The sequence below is a fragment of the Osmerus mordax genome, chromosome 10 (genome assembly GCF_038355195.1).
Source record: "Osmerus mordax isolate fOsmMor3 chromosome 10, fOsmMor3.pri, whole genome shotgun sequence".
Lineage (NCBI taxonomy): Eukaryota > Metazoa > Chordata > Actinopteri > Osmeriformes > Osmeridae > Osmerus > Osmerus mordax.
The window spans coordinates 12,585,508-12,600,238 of record NC_090059.1 but is presented as its reverse complement, the minus strand read 5'-3'; the positions used below and the strand labels follow the sequence as shown (position 1 = coordinate 12,600,238).

The following is a 14,731-nucleotide window of genomic DNA, read 5'->3' as shown; positions in this document are numbered from 1 at the left end:
TATGGTTGCCAGGTCAAACTTCAGCACTGACCGGAAAGAAAACTATAAGTAAGCACCATTTTGTGGCCTGACCCCAAGTTAAAATGGGCTTGATTTGAAAGGAGATAGTTTACTGACTATAACATCACCATGTAAGGCCATACCCCTTGCTTCTGAGCAGGTATTTGCTTCTTCACAGGAATGCAGCCAAAAATGACATGTTTACAAGGTCATAAAGCCTCTCTCTGCAGCTCCCCTACTCGGCTGTGATAACTGAGGCATGTTACACATGTATAAATGCATGTTGTGTCGGTATAAACAGCACACTACACCCCTGTAAAGCCAAAGGGAACCCTCACTTTTTTTCTCTGTCTGTCTGTCATGCCCAGCCCTGTCTGTCTGGTTATCTGTCTTTTTGCAAGCCTTCCTGTACCAGAGTTTATTAAAGGGTGTAGTGCAATGTAGTCTAATCTAGTCAATGACATTCATATAGACAAAGTCTGTACCTGGACAAAATAAAAGATGAATAGAAGGATGTCAGATGTGCAGTTTAGGGAAAGTCATGTGGAATAGGTTCAGAAGAGTCACTTTAAGAGCTTGTGCTTCTCCATTATCCACACTGTTATTCCAAGGTGACAGTTTTCCTCACACATTTAAAATGAAAAAGCATTACTTTTGATGGAGGTTTCCCACCGAGTTTATACTGTAGTTTATGTTCTAGTCTATGATATTAACTTGCGCCTGGCCCTGTGACAAAGGCTTGTTTTATTATTGATCCACTTTCTGATGTTCTCTCTCACAAACATTACATTTGGTAGAAGATTACAAATAGCCAGAACATGAATGTTGTGAAGCCACAGGGGGAGAAACACTAGTTAATCAGAGCTCATAGTCAAACATGCTCAGAGCTACCCAACTGAGCTGCGGACAAATGAACAGAGAAAATGGAGGGCAAACATTTGTGTGAGATTAAATAATCAATGTGATTGATTGCAGATGTTAAGAAAACTTGTTTCTCAAGGGTGGCTAAAAGGGGCTGTGGTCTCAGTGTATACATTGTCTACTTCATCTTCTGACTGCATGATGAGGAACAGCAGAGATAAAAAAGAACAGAGTGAATAGAACAGTAGACACCTTAACCAGTCTGTATGTGACCTGTATGTGAAATAAAGAAAGAAAAAAACAGAGAAACTCAAACAGCCCACATATTTACCAAGTTCAGCCTTCTCCTTTACAACATCTTTGAAGTTGAGGCCACTGTTGAGTGTCGACTCTCGGTACCGAAGCAGATGGGGTTCTCTCTGACCATTCTTGCCCTGCTCCCGGAGTACTGTACTGGGCTTGAGGGGCACGGCCTTCAGTCCTTTGGTCCATCCTGACGAGTCCCACTCCGTCCATTTCACCAGGTCCTCCAACCGCACAATCACCTTCTCGGACACTGCGATGATCTCATCCTAAAAAGCAGAGATGGATCAAGTTTTAGACACAGAGTTTACAAAGAGACTAAGAGGACTTGGTCTTGGAGTCTGAGTGTAATATTTGGTTTATAAATCTCAGGCACCTCATCTAAAGGACATGGGTCCAAGCCACACATGCTTTAAAGGGTTTGAGGAAGAATCATTAAGTCTCTATGTTTTAAGTTATATAACTCTAAGTTATAATCCGTTTCAAGTAGAACTCAATTTCCTATTAAACACAATATCTAACATAACTGAGCCCCAAGACCAGAGCTTACTCCACAGTTCTGAACAATACCACAGAAACGTTATTAGGTCCTCGATGTTAATGCAAATCATTTCACATAAATCATGGTGCTAAAATCAATACAGCCGCTCTCTAAAGATGCACTTGTTTCTTCTGAGTCTGCAGCTTGTAAGACCTGACCGAATTACTAAATATTCCTTCATTTTTAATGGCACAATCTCAATATTGAGTGATCCTGCTACATTATGCATCCCCTCTCCCTGAATGGATGCACCACTAGCAATGCTGCTGCCCCAGATAAGTGCAACTGCCAAATAAACACATCATTCATTAAAAAAGGCAATAAAGCGGTGCTTGTAACCTGGCGGAGGATAACACAGAGGTCTGGGGTCGAGGCTGGAATCTGGAGAGCAGATGTGTCTGTATTTCACGGAAGCCTTTATCAAGTATTTTGACTGACTCCAATTCCCTCCCTTCTTTCTCTTCTCTCATTTGCTTTTTTTGCTTTGACCCTTTTTTCTTTCCATTTATTTTGTACATTTCTTTCTCCCTTCTTTATCTCTCCCTCTACCTTCCTTGCACCCCCCTCCTTCATTATGCCGTAGCTACACCCAATGGATGCATTAACTGCTTTCTTTGCATTTTCCTCCACATTTTCCCCAGCGTGACCCAATAAAAGCAAACATAGATCACAGAAAATTGCAACTCCATACGGAGTGGAATACACATTCTATTTTCCCTGCTCCAGCAGGCTAGGCTATGCCTTTCCCTCTGTAGGCAGAGAGCTTTTGCTGATCATACCTTTTATAATGAACTTCCTTTGATGTGCAAAGAATGAAAAATGGCTCTTATTTCAACTCTCTCTCACAATATTCACTGGAGGATAGTCATCCTACATATCTTCCATTACTATACAGTCTTTCTACAGTATGGTATCGGTATGCAATAAACTCCATCTGGTTAGTCGCAATGAAACATTTTGCAATATCCTACAGAATTCACAGAATCATCATATGGTATTTTTGACCAATGATCAAATCCCTTTGGGACCCGGCAAGCTGTCCATCATTATATTCCTGGTTCAATCACCAGTGTGCACCCTAATTATCAAAGCAGGGCTATGGTCATTCCTTTTCAAATCAATAAAATATGGACATTAATTTAGGTGAAAATACTGTATATCCCCAAAACACTTCAGATGCGAAAAAACTTTTGGTGTAACGTAATTAGATTTCAAAATGTCAGTTGTGTATTGAAACAGAAACCTCAGTGTTGTTATGGCGTGTGAGCTGTCCTGCACCTGGAAAGTGAAGCAGGTCATTTCTAACAGTGACACAGCAACCTTTACACTGACATCACATGCTTTACTCAGACGCTTTGATCTGACACCACTCTGCTGAAATACTTAACATAAGATTGTTTTTTTCCAAGACGAATGTTACTGAAAGTATAAAACCAAGTTCCTCCTACTATGTTGACCTTTAGTAGTTTAGTGAGAACATTAAAAAAACAACCACACACAATTCCAATCCCTCCCTCTAAATTCAAGAGTTTGCTGACTGCCTAGTTCCAAAACAATCGTCTCCTTGTAATTATACTATAAGGAAGGGTTGGGGGGAGGGGGGGAAGAGAGGAGAGGGAGGGGGGCTGGGGGGGTGCCTGGAGCTGTGCGGCGAGCACCGTAATACAGAGAGCCCCTCAAACCGCGTCACGCTGAGAATGTTTCACTCCGCTAACTCCTAGGGTCAACTCAAGAATTCCTCAGGTCACAGCAGATTTGTACACCTGCTTGCACGCATATTGAATTATTGACCTGATAACATGAAAAATGTGCCCATAGCAAATATGAAAGTTGTTGTTTTTTTTTGTTTGGTTCAGTTTAAAAAAGAAAAGTTTACAATTTCTTTCCTCATTCTGGCAATAATTGATCGTGCTAAGAGCTAGGAGGAGAGTTAATTGTTTGGTGGTGTCATAGAGCTGTGCAGCCACTGAGCTAAGCCCGTTATATTGGCACACGGAAAAAACCAAACACTATAGGATTAAGTTATTATGTGTTTCTATCCATGACAAAAAGAAAAGTTGACTTTCATAAGATGTTTGAATACTTAACATGCTGTAATTAAGTGTCATGTTGTGTATTATGTTATCATAGACATATACACTTACCCTTATTTAAAGAGCTTTTTATAACTCTTGGCTTCCCTACCCTGTCCTTTATCATCTGCTGTTTCATTCTGTCCTACCACCATGACCAAGATAAACATGTAGAGGCTTATTCTATATTGCACTTTCACGCTAAATTCATTAACGTGCTCTGGCATGACCTAAAAATGTCACACCAAGGAATATAACCTTTGAAAACAAAAAAGATATAAAGCTGATGATCTAATTTGAACTGTAAATATGTGCCACAGGCATTCAAACACAAACATGGACGCCTGCCAGGCAACAGAGTATGTCTGGATATGAGCCACCGGGCTCCGAAGCTCCCCTCCCAAAATCACAAGCCTGACTGTTGAGTAATCCACACAACAATTGAACAACATCTGAAGGGAAAATAATTAGATACAGAACTACTATCAATATGTACTTTCTCCTTAAACCACAGAACTGAAGGTTCCTTAATTTGTATTTATACCAGCTCAGATCAATCTGGGATGATTATTGCTGTTGCTAAATGTCTTGCTCAGAAATACCCACAGTATGCAAATGACTAAAGCAGAGTGCAGTGTGGTTTGTAGAATGTCATCAGGCCTCTATTTATAAAAGACAAAGGTGTTTTAGTTGAGCTGTTATGACACATCAGCTTTATTCAGAGGGATTGCCGTAACAGCCTTAGCCCTGGGTGCAGTCATGCACGGGGAGCCTGATACTCAGAGCTACAAAGCTGTCCAACAAATGGCTCCAATTAACACGAAAAACCCAAGGATGTAAGTGGCTCAGTTTAATAACCAAGACACTTGAGTTTCCATTGATAACATCACCCAGTAAAATACTCTCCGTCTTAAATCTGACAAATTACTTATAAACATGTAACAAAAGGACAAATATCCCATCTGATGTGCAGCCACAGGCAGCAACTACAGTGAATATGAAGTGTTAGACTTCAGAGGGTGAGTATACGTGAAGCTCAATCCCTCATGAAATCCCCTGCCAGGGATACACTCTCGGAGAAGAACAGAGGCAAGATCATCAAGTCAAGCTGAACAAAGTAAAAACAGCACATGTCTGAGTGGGGAGTGTAACATTGCTTTCACTAGGCTCAGCCAGACCAGAAGTGTTAGATTCTACGAGAGAGAGAAAGAGAGAGAGAAAGAGCGAGAGAGAGAGAGAGAGAGAGAGAGAGAGCGAGAGAGAGAGAGAGAGAGAGAGAGAGAGAGAGAGAGAGAGAGAGAGAGAGAGAGAGAGAGAGAGAGAGAGAGAGAGAGAGAGAGAGAAACTGCTAGCACCCATGCGGTCCTTGTCTTTGCAACTCAGCTAATAAATGACCAAGTCAGGCCACAGGGGGAATTACATCACCTGGGTATAGAAACACAAAGGCAACTGGAATCAGGGCATGCCCTATTCCAACCACAGCTATTTATTGTCACTGACTATTACTGTCTGTTGTGGCCCACAGAGTCCCTCTTGGGACAAACCTCTACGAGATCATGTTTTTATCTCAAGGTCTTTACTGTAAACAGCTTTCCAGATGGGCTACTGCGGAATAAAAAAAACTTCAATCATCCTAAGTATCTCGCGGGAACGGACAGAGTGAATAAAACCCCCTTGGTGGCAGATACATAACACACATTACAATGAAGACAGCGCCACTAACTCCACATGGTGAATACTTAACTTGAGCCTCCTCAAAACCTAATCATCCTTCATCTTTTATCTACAGGCTTTTTGGTGCTTCTGTACAAATGCAAATGTAATTCAATTGGACAATTTGCTGAGTGCATCATCTTCTGCAGCGCCAGTGACATTGGCTCGGTTCATATTACCGCAGGTGGCTCAGGTTGACACTCAATCACATTGTTATTCGGATTCACCATATGGCTCACATTTTCCAACAGCGTTTAAAACATTCAAGGACTAATAGCTGACGCACACGCAGTGCAAGTCAACAAATCCTCGTGTTACAGAATGGAGGGTGATCAATAAAAAGACACCATGAACTCACAGCACATTACAGACCTGTACACACCATGTCTGAATTATGCTAAAAATACGTCTTGCTGAGACATTGTCCTTGAGCAAGAAATCTTATCCTGCTATTCCCCTGGCCGCGTTTGGAACACTAATCATATGGGGCTGCTCAATAAATTTGAAACGCAAATAACTCCCATCGCTCCTGGGAGGGGGAGGGGCAGAGGGGGCTGAGGCAAGCAGATGACAAGTTTAGGAAGAGGACAGGGTCTGATCAACTGTGTCAACACGAAGGTTAAGTCTAATGTTTTTCAACCATTCCACCTCGTTACTTTGTGTAAACAGCGAAAAGCCCAAGGTCGATCCAACCAAGCAGCTGTATTCCTTTTTAATATTCACAATCACTGCGCGGAGTAACCTTGACATTTTCTTTAAGGGAACACATAAAAACCTGTTGCTTATTATGAGATGGAAATGTGATACTCCGCTCCTTAGAGGGGAAAGTACAATAAAAGTTCAACCAAGTAGACGTTGTATTCTTTGTAATCTGACTTAGCTCATTATTCCAGCATTAAAAAAACGAAACAGATCTAATATAACTCGGTTATATCGGGAGCAGCTGTTTCTGTAAACTAGCCATATTTTCCCTCTGCGTTGCAATTATTGCAGCAATTGCGCCATTAATCCATAAACAAACAGTCCTGCTTGGCAGGTGAAGGGTTACGTTTTCATGAGCAACATACATATTTCCCTTTCCAACAAATTGCATTGATAGCAAAGACTATCGGTGGTACGGCATGAAGCCGCAGCACTTTGACATAATAACCTTCATAAATGTCACTCGTTCCCTTTAAGGCATCGCAGCTGCCTGCTTTATCAGCTTGCCATTATTAATCAATTCCCACTGACCGAGAGCGTTTGAGCGCGTATGGGGAAAATGTCCGCTTACAATACAATGCTTTTTACTGAGAAAACGGAACGCATTCATGTCTTTTTGATCGCGTTGCTCAATATTTGAAGCTGACGATTAAACTTGACAGATCACATTCTTGATCTTGTTGCTCGATCGTTCACGCTCTAACGTCTTAATTTAGCTTTTCAAAACGCCCATGACAATAAGGATTTCTAATTTGTCATTGTATCACACCCCATTAATCATCCCAGCCATACACAACACTGACAAAATAAAAGGCGTTTGATTTATAGCACCGTGCGTAATTTCCGCACTATTTTTTTTAACCAAACGGACATAAAACGTGAAAAGCAATGAACTTTATGCTATCTTATACAAAACGGTTTCAGAAAGATAACGCACATCTGTTATCTAAACAAGCATTGACATTGCAGACAAAAAGAACAACTCAAGCGTTAAGACAGGGGGGTTTGTGTTTAGAGAACACAGCTTGTCCACATTTAATGCATGTCGATGTGCATTATAGGAAATGTGTTGCGAGTTATCAGTCTTTGTGCCACATCAAACAGAGAGCGGAATAGACTTATTGTCACGCATAGCTTGCTGTAGGCTACAGGTCATATCTTAACGACACCTCGGTGTTAAATTGTTTTAAATGTTATTCAGAGAAGGGACGTCGCCATACAATTACAGTGAATCATGCTAGTAGGAAAATGTTATTACCTCTCCGTGGTTGACAGTTCTCCCCTGGGGGGTATCTTCAGGGAGAAAATAAAGTTTGGAGCTGGATAAAAGTTGTTTGGTTGTCCTTTCTTCCCACAGCAGCTGGAGTTCTGCTACACAAATGGAATCCCCTGGCTTACATCTCACGAAGAAAAAGTCGCCAAGGGACAATATTCTTGGTTTGCTATGAAGGTGAAACCTAAAAGCCTTGTAGAAAATGTAAGGTCCGTGTGAACCGCAAGGCGAGCCGACCCACTGCGGAAAGAGCAATATGGGTTTTTTTTTTCCATACATTGCCAAAGCGTATAAAATAAGTATATAGCTACAAATTGCATCATATACAATATAATTGGAACAAGATAACTATATTACGATGTAAATATGATATAGCCATACGTCTTTGCAAAAGCAAATTCACTGATCTAATCTTATGATAGGCTAATGATATACTGTATAGCCTATATATATATAAAGAGATAAATACAGCATACGTATTTATGAAGTTATGAGCAAAAGTTTCCTGATATAACATTAATTTCCCATAAGCTGTGGCAGAAATACATCCGTAACTTTGTTCATAAGCAAGAAATAATAGCCTATAAAAACACAAGCAGACTAGATGATAATACCATGAGTGAGTTGGGCTCCATCGCGAGGTTCTGAATTGATTAAACTCTACATTCTCTCCAAACTTGTTGGCTTGAATGGATTGCAAACGGTCCTGGCAGTCTGCAATATTTGCGCACGGTGGATTCCGCCCTGCGTCAATATGAAGTCCAAATAGTTCCAATCTGGCAGCCCAAAAATGTGTAAAAAAGTAATCTAATATTTTTTCAGACGTTCATGTTTCCAATAGAACAATTTGTTTCGTTTTTGCGCGAAACTATTGTCATATTAAATTCATAAACATGATGAGTGTATGAGTCTACTGCAACCGCATTACATAATTCGTATCCATTTAAAAAATCTAAACAGTAAATACATTTCTTTTGCTCCAGCCATCAAAGTAGTGTATCCGTTTTGTCAATGCCAGGATTCATTAATAATTTATTCAACCGTGTTTAAGTTAATGACACAGTAATACGCGTAATTGCCTTGCTATGTCCCTACCAGGACCTGCTGCAAGGACGTTTGTATGTGGTAATAGAAAGAACATTTCCTGTAGACCTGGGGATAGAATCAGGAGCGCGCGTCTTCCTATTTCTAGAATGCATGCACTGTATCCACTTTCGTCCAAAATGCCACTTGTGCTATCTCTCCAGGGTGTGCATGGTGGGGTAATGGAATAGACAGGCAGCAGGCGGGGAAATAATAGCTTAAAACACATCGTTTAAGTGTGGAACTGAAGCAGATAGTTCTTCCTCGGCGGTTTAGTGTATGTTTTAGGGTTTGGGCCAGCTTTTAGTTTAGACTACATATCCCGCCTTGGTTTTTGAAAATGTTTATGATAGGTGTTGACAAGGCACGCGGATGCGTTTAGAATGCAGAATGCGCGCGTTTGGTGTCGTGTTTCTTTTTTCATAAAGACCTTCTGTTGACGCTATTTTCACTCGATATTTGGTCTTTTAAGATTTTTGGTTAGGATTTAGTTTACGCTGCCGCGCAAAAGGAAACAATTCATATGTGGAATATGCTAGTGTGTACAACACATTTAATAATAGTGTACTTAAAATGCTGGCCATTGTTTCGTCGTTGCGGGTCCTCTGAGTAATATATTATTTAGCTTAGGAGGGGCATTGGCAGCAACTGCAGCGGGATTTAATAACGCAAAGCAGAGAATTGCTGGGGTCGTTTCTGTACAATGAGTCCTACATGATTCAAAGCCGTAACGTCAGCTATTTTTGTTCCTTATGCAATGCTTTCTGTCACGAGGAGGAACCGGGCAGAATGATCGCGATAATTTATAGTTTAATCTTGATAGTCATTTCCCACTGACTCGCCTTTTAATCATTGATGGTTATCATTCATTGTAGGCTAAGTTAATGTGGATTTTTTTATAATGATTTTAATCATTTTCGTATTAAATAATTAACAACCAGCTACAATTGAATAAAACTGCTTCGATGCATAGCTGCATGGACATGTTCCATTTTGACTAATTGCACCATTTAGCCTCTGACTCTTAATCAATCATCCATTATTTTCTCAACTACATAATCAAAACCTAATTGCAAATGACTTATGACAAAGATATGTTTATTCATCCTATTGACAAAATCCCCAAAAGATTCTGAATAAATACACATGATCTGCATCATGAAAGTAAGATTTGTGTGCATTAATCAGTTTGTTATTTTAGATCAGAATATATAAAACTAAACTTTTTGTTATGCAGTATATCCTTCAATCTTGTGTCACCAAAGACAATAATGAATAGGAGTTGATAACAAAAGCATAGTCAAGTCACCCAAGTGCCCTGAATCTTTGACTACATTGTGGCTGTGTCAGTGACATGAGGCAGGGGAGGGAACAGCTTGGCCTAGCAGGGAAGAGGTGCAGCAGGCTTCCACAGATCAAATATCTCAGAGTGCTAAAACCAAGTGTTCTCCCTACAGTTCACACCTCTAGAACTGACATGCCCTATGCCCACAGACCATTATATGTCCATGCAATCGAACAATGGCCATTTTCAATACATTAAGCCATCACAACAAAGTATAATCGTTCATAATAAAAGTGTTCCATTAAATGTGTTCCTAGTTCAGTGCTAGGTTTAATAATCGGCGTGACAATTAAACTTGTCCATGGTGTGTAAGTAAATTGCTTGGATATAAGATATTAGTGTAAGAGGTTACTAGACCGGAGGGAAAACAGATTGGCCTATTCCATATGTAGCTGTTGCTCTCACAGTGCTTCTCTGAATGCAGTAAGTAGAATAAGTACTAATAAATCAGGATAGTTATACTGCAGAGGATAATTTGCCTTACAGATGGGCTGTTTCAGTGTGTGCTGCGTAGCATGGATTTGTGGTTGCTGGTGACAATATGAGTACAGCAGATTGATAACCTAATCTTTCTCCTCTCTGAGCTGCAGGAAATATCCTCAGTTTTAGAGCTTGTGGAAAAATAGATCTGCAACCCTCATCTCTGTACTCCCTCCCTCCCTGCCTCCCTCTTTCTTTGTTTATCTGTCTATTTTTCTCTCTCTTTTTAATATCTTAGACATGTTCACCAGATGCAGAACAGCTCAGATCTTCTCCATGCAAATGGGGAAGAACATTTATATTGATTTAAGAGATAGATGAACATCTTTCAAACACGAAACATTCTCACGAGTCCAAACAAACACTAGTTATAAATCACACAATAATCAATAGACAAAAATAAATATTAGATTGATCACAAAGTCAGAAATTCTTCAGCTGATACTTTATCTTCCCGTTTATTAAGTCTGGTAAATGTCAGAGAGATTTTTTCTGTAATCTCTCCGTCTCCTCTGATGCATCAGTGGAAAATGGATAGCTGTACAAGTCTTAGGCACTTATCAATCACTCCGATAAGCACCATCTGGTCCTGGTAGTATGGATGGTACAGAGCTACACAACAGCCTCAGTGATACATGAAGATCAGTTCAACCTGTGGGGACCAACTCAGAAACACCCTCTGCTGACCCTGAGGGTTCTATCCAGCTCACATCAATATCCTTTATTGCAAATAGTTTTAAGTTTCACGACAGCGAATAGGATCACAGGACAACACTAACCTTTTGTGTTTCCCTGTCAGGTAATTTACTTACCGTGAATTCTGCCTGACGACAAGATGTATATTTGGTTTGTCTCTCATAGCTGCTCGTTACACACCTGGTGTTTGATGCTAGATGACTCAAAATACTATTACAACACTTATTTCATGACTTTCAAGATTAGGTAAACCTGCATTTTAATTTTCTGCATTCTATACTTCGATTAATGTATTCCTGTTTAATATTGCTACTGTAATAAAATCACATTGTTGAATATTCTTTTTTATGCATTTGGGTCATCAACTGAAATTGTATTCTTTATTCATCTTAGTCACATGTGAATATTGTTGAACACATATTCATTAGGCCATATCATGAACAGACACAGTTACCATCCACTCTTATAGAAAAATTGTGTTTTTAAATGAATACTATACTAAGATATTGTCAAGGCTACAACGCTGAATGGTGTTCATATGAAGGCTTTTACTAATGAAATTCAGTAATTCACGGGAGCACACCCTTAAGGATTGAATGATTAAAGAATCACTGTTCAGATTCTTATACAACCCACGTTTTGGTTGTCATGGAATCAAAAGAATGGAGTGTGGTGTTTCATTCTAATACAACAATCCTAACATAGCATATGAACATTAGCATATTCAACTAGAATCAAGCAATGAAGCTAAGGGGGAGCTGAGGGCAACTACCAGCTCTGTAAGAGTGTACTGCACCAGGTGGTTTAGATTTCAGTTTCCAATATATCACACAAACCTATCATGTTCCCCTCTGGCCATCCGCTCTAAAGCCTCGTTACACCCACACTGCTGCAAGGGCAACAAACAAAACATTTTATTGGATGGCTTGAGAGAACAGTCAATGTTAAAACTTCTGACACAATCAAACGGGTGGTAATGCATTGCACAATATATATGATAAAGGTATGTCATAAGTGGGGAGATTATACTATACTCTCAGAGCTCTGCTCTGAAATATAACACTAAAGAATGTTATGGTTGACACAATATTATGAATGCTGATAGATGAGTCAAGGACAAATTATTTATGTAGACTTGCCAAGATGGACCTTTTAGAGAAATGTTTTCCCATGGAACAAGACTGAGAGTTTATCTACATGACTAAATATATTACACATTTCTAACAATCGTGTATTTGATTTATGAGATGTGCTTAATCCATGGCATTAAAATCTACACAACAGAACACATCAATTGAATAGAGTAAGATCGTAAGAGTCATGTACACACAGTCTTGCGTGTGTGTCATTAAGATGTTTGTAATGTTGCACTCATAGACATGGTATTGCACATTGAACTGCCTGTAAATGGATACAAAGGCATTTACCTCTAACCTTGAAATACTCTGGCCTAGAAAGACAAACATCATGATTCAACAACATTGCATGATTCATGAATCAGAATCAGAATCAGAATGGGATTTATTCGCCATGAAAGTTTGCACAGACAAGGAATTTGCTTTGGCAGGAAGGTGCATACAATAAACATATAGGGACCTAAAATTTAAATATGTGGACTATCTATACTAAGGGTACATGAACTAGCAGTACTAAGTGGGATTAGAATAGAATTAAATATACAATCAAATAAAATATAAGTTGCCGTAAATTACAATATAAAAATTCAAATATTACAAAAAGTTCATTTTTATCTCATAGCTGGAATTCCTGATGATCTTGTAGTATTATTGTATACTAACTGGTTTATTAAGTCAGTTCTCATTCTCTTCCAACTCGTTCTGCTGCAGAGAGCTGGTGGTATGTCAATAAAAATTGACCTTTGCAACAGTTTTCTTTCAGTTTTACACCACTCTCCTCACGGCTGCCTCCACAACACCATTATGCCAGCAAATCACTCCTAGATAAGATTAGCCTTAAAACATTTAACTGTTAAGAAATGACTCAAACAAATGGAGGAAGGAGGCAGGCAGGCAGGGAGGAAGACACAGTGAGCTTGATCTACGGCAGCTTGTAGAGAGGAGAGATTAATGATTTAAACATTCAGCCCTACAGAGTCAAAGAATTTCATTATGTAAGCAACATTAATGACGCCTAACAGGACTTGAAATGAATATAAACTACAGCGAATGGTAATGAGCTGAACCCAAGGCTGTATTTTTATTGGATTTGTTGAGACATGCAGGAAACATATTGTCAGAGTTAAAAGTGTCTCTCTGACTAATGTAAATATGACTAAACTAATAACAGAAGGTTTAGTGTGTGATTCTATAGTGAGCAAGGACTTGTTATTTTTTCTTATCAGAGTTGAAGGAAATGAAACAAGTTTGTTTTGCTCAAACAAAACACAGTCTCTTGTTTTTCCATTCTTATCAATGTCGTTTACAAACCTCTTTATTACGTAAGGGCCAATGTGAAACTTCAACAAAGACTCTACTCTTAAGTGACATGCTTAGTTCTATTATAGACATCATTACATCTGTGTTTAAAGAACATGACAGACACCACTCTGAATAGAACGTGTCTCACCAGTTTTTTTTTTCACAACGAAAACAGGGTATTACATTACATGGTAATTTAGGAATGTACTAAGCGCCAGCAGCCGACAAGCCAGGCATTTTGAGTAACCCTCATAACTTCTCTGCTTTGAAGGAAACAACACTGAACATCTGGCCTGTGTAGTGTGTGTGTGTGTGTGTGGGGGGGGGTATTCAGTCACACCTGCAATTGGAAAACAATCATCAAAAGGTCACTTTCATCATTTGCATGGTGGACTGGACATTATATGCCGGACAGTATATGTAAATCTAAAGTAGAAGAAAAAATTTTAGTCAGTCTTATGACTTTGCAAGTGTGTGACTGTGTACTGTAGCATGGTTGTACAAACAAAGCAAACCTGAACTTGTGTGTTACAGTGTGTGTAGCATTGTTGTTGAGGTGTGGAACTGTGTGTTGCATGGATGTCAAGGTGAGTTGCTGTGTGTTGCAAGATAAAAATGTGTTTAAATATGTTGCTGGTCTGCCAATGTTGGACCTTGTCACCAACTTGGTCTTCTGTGACGGACCACACAAAGTTACCGTTCCCTTCCTGTCCATCTACCTGACCATCCTGTGGTGTTATGCTGATCCTGTACTTCCCAGCCCTGTAGCTAACCATTGTCTAAACTGACAAACAACAATGTAGAGTGCTGCCATTGCTCTGCTAATTCAGAACTCTGAATATCTGTGTTTCACCATCCTTCTGCAATTTTCTTTTCTACTCTTACAACAATAATCTTTGATGGTTTTAAGTTGTTTTAGGTGGTATTGTATGGGCATATGTGAAGTCTTATGTGACATTGCTTGTAAAAAGGGCTATGCAAATACAATTTGATTTGAAACACTAAACTATGATTCAGGTGTGACTCAGATGGCATTAAATAGCAGCACATGTTGTTCAGACACATACAGTACTTCCACCACTGTTCTTTGAGGGCGGATCACCCTTATAATATCCTCTTACGCTTCTCAGTTGTAACAGTGTGACCTGCGCCCAGACTAGCTATATATTAGCTATAACCATAAAGCCTTGCGGCAACATCTCCATTCTGGTAATAAATGTCACG

At 39.5% G+C, this 14,731-nt stretch overlaps 1 protein-coding gene across 1 annotated transcript in view; it reads right to left on the bottom strand.

Moving 5' to 3' along the window:
• The window catches only part of arid5b (AT-rich interaction domain 5B), a 60,641-nt gene extending 52,541 nt beyond the window's left edge, over nt 1-8,100 (bottom strand). The window contains exons 1-3 of the mRNA XM_067244381.1: nt 8,080-8,100; nt 7,451-7,705; nt 1,193-1,433 (exon numbers count right to left, since the gene is read on the bottom strand). Coding sequence (XP_067100482.1) covers nt 1,193-1,433; nt 7,451-7,705; nt 8,080-8,100 — 517 coding nt within the window. The remainder of the gene's footprint in view (nt 1-1,192; nt 1,434-7,450; nt 7,706-8,079) is intronic.
• Nucleotides 8,101-14,731: the final 6,631 nt, after the last annotated feature.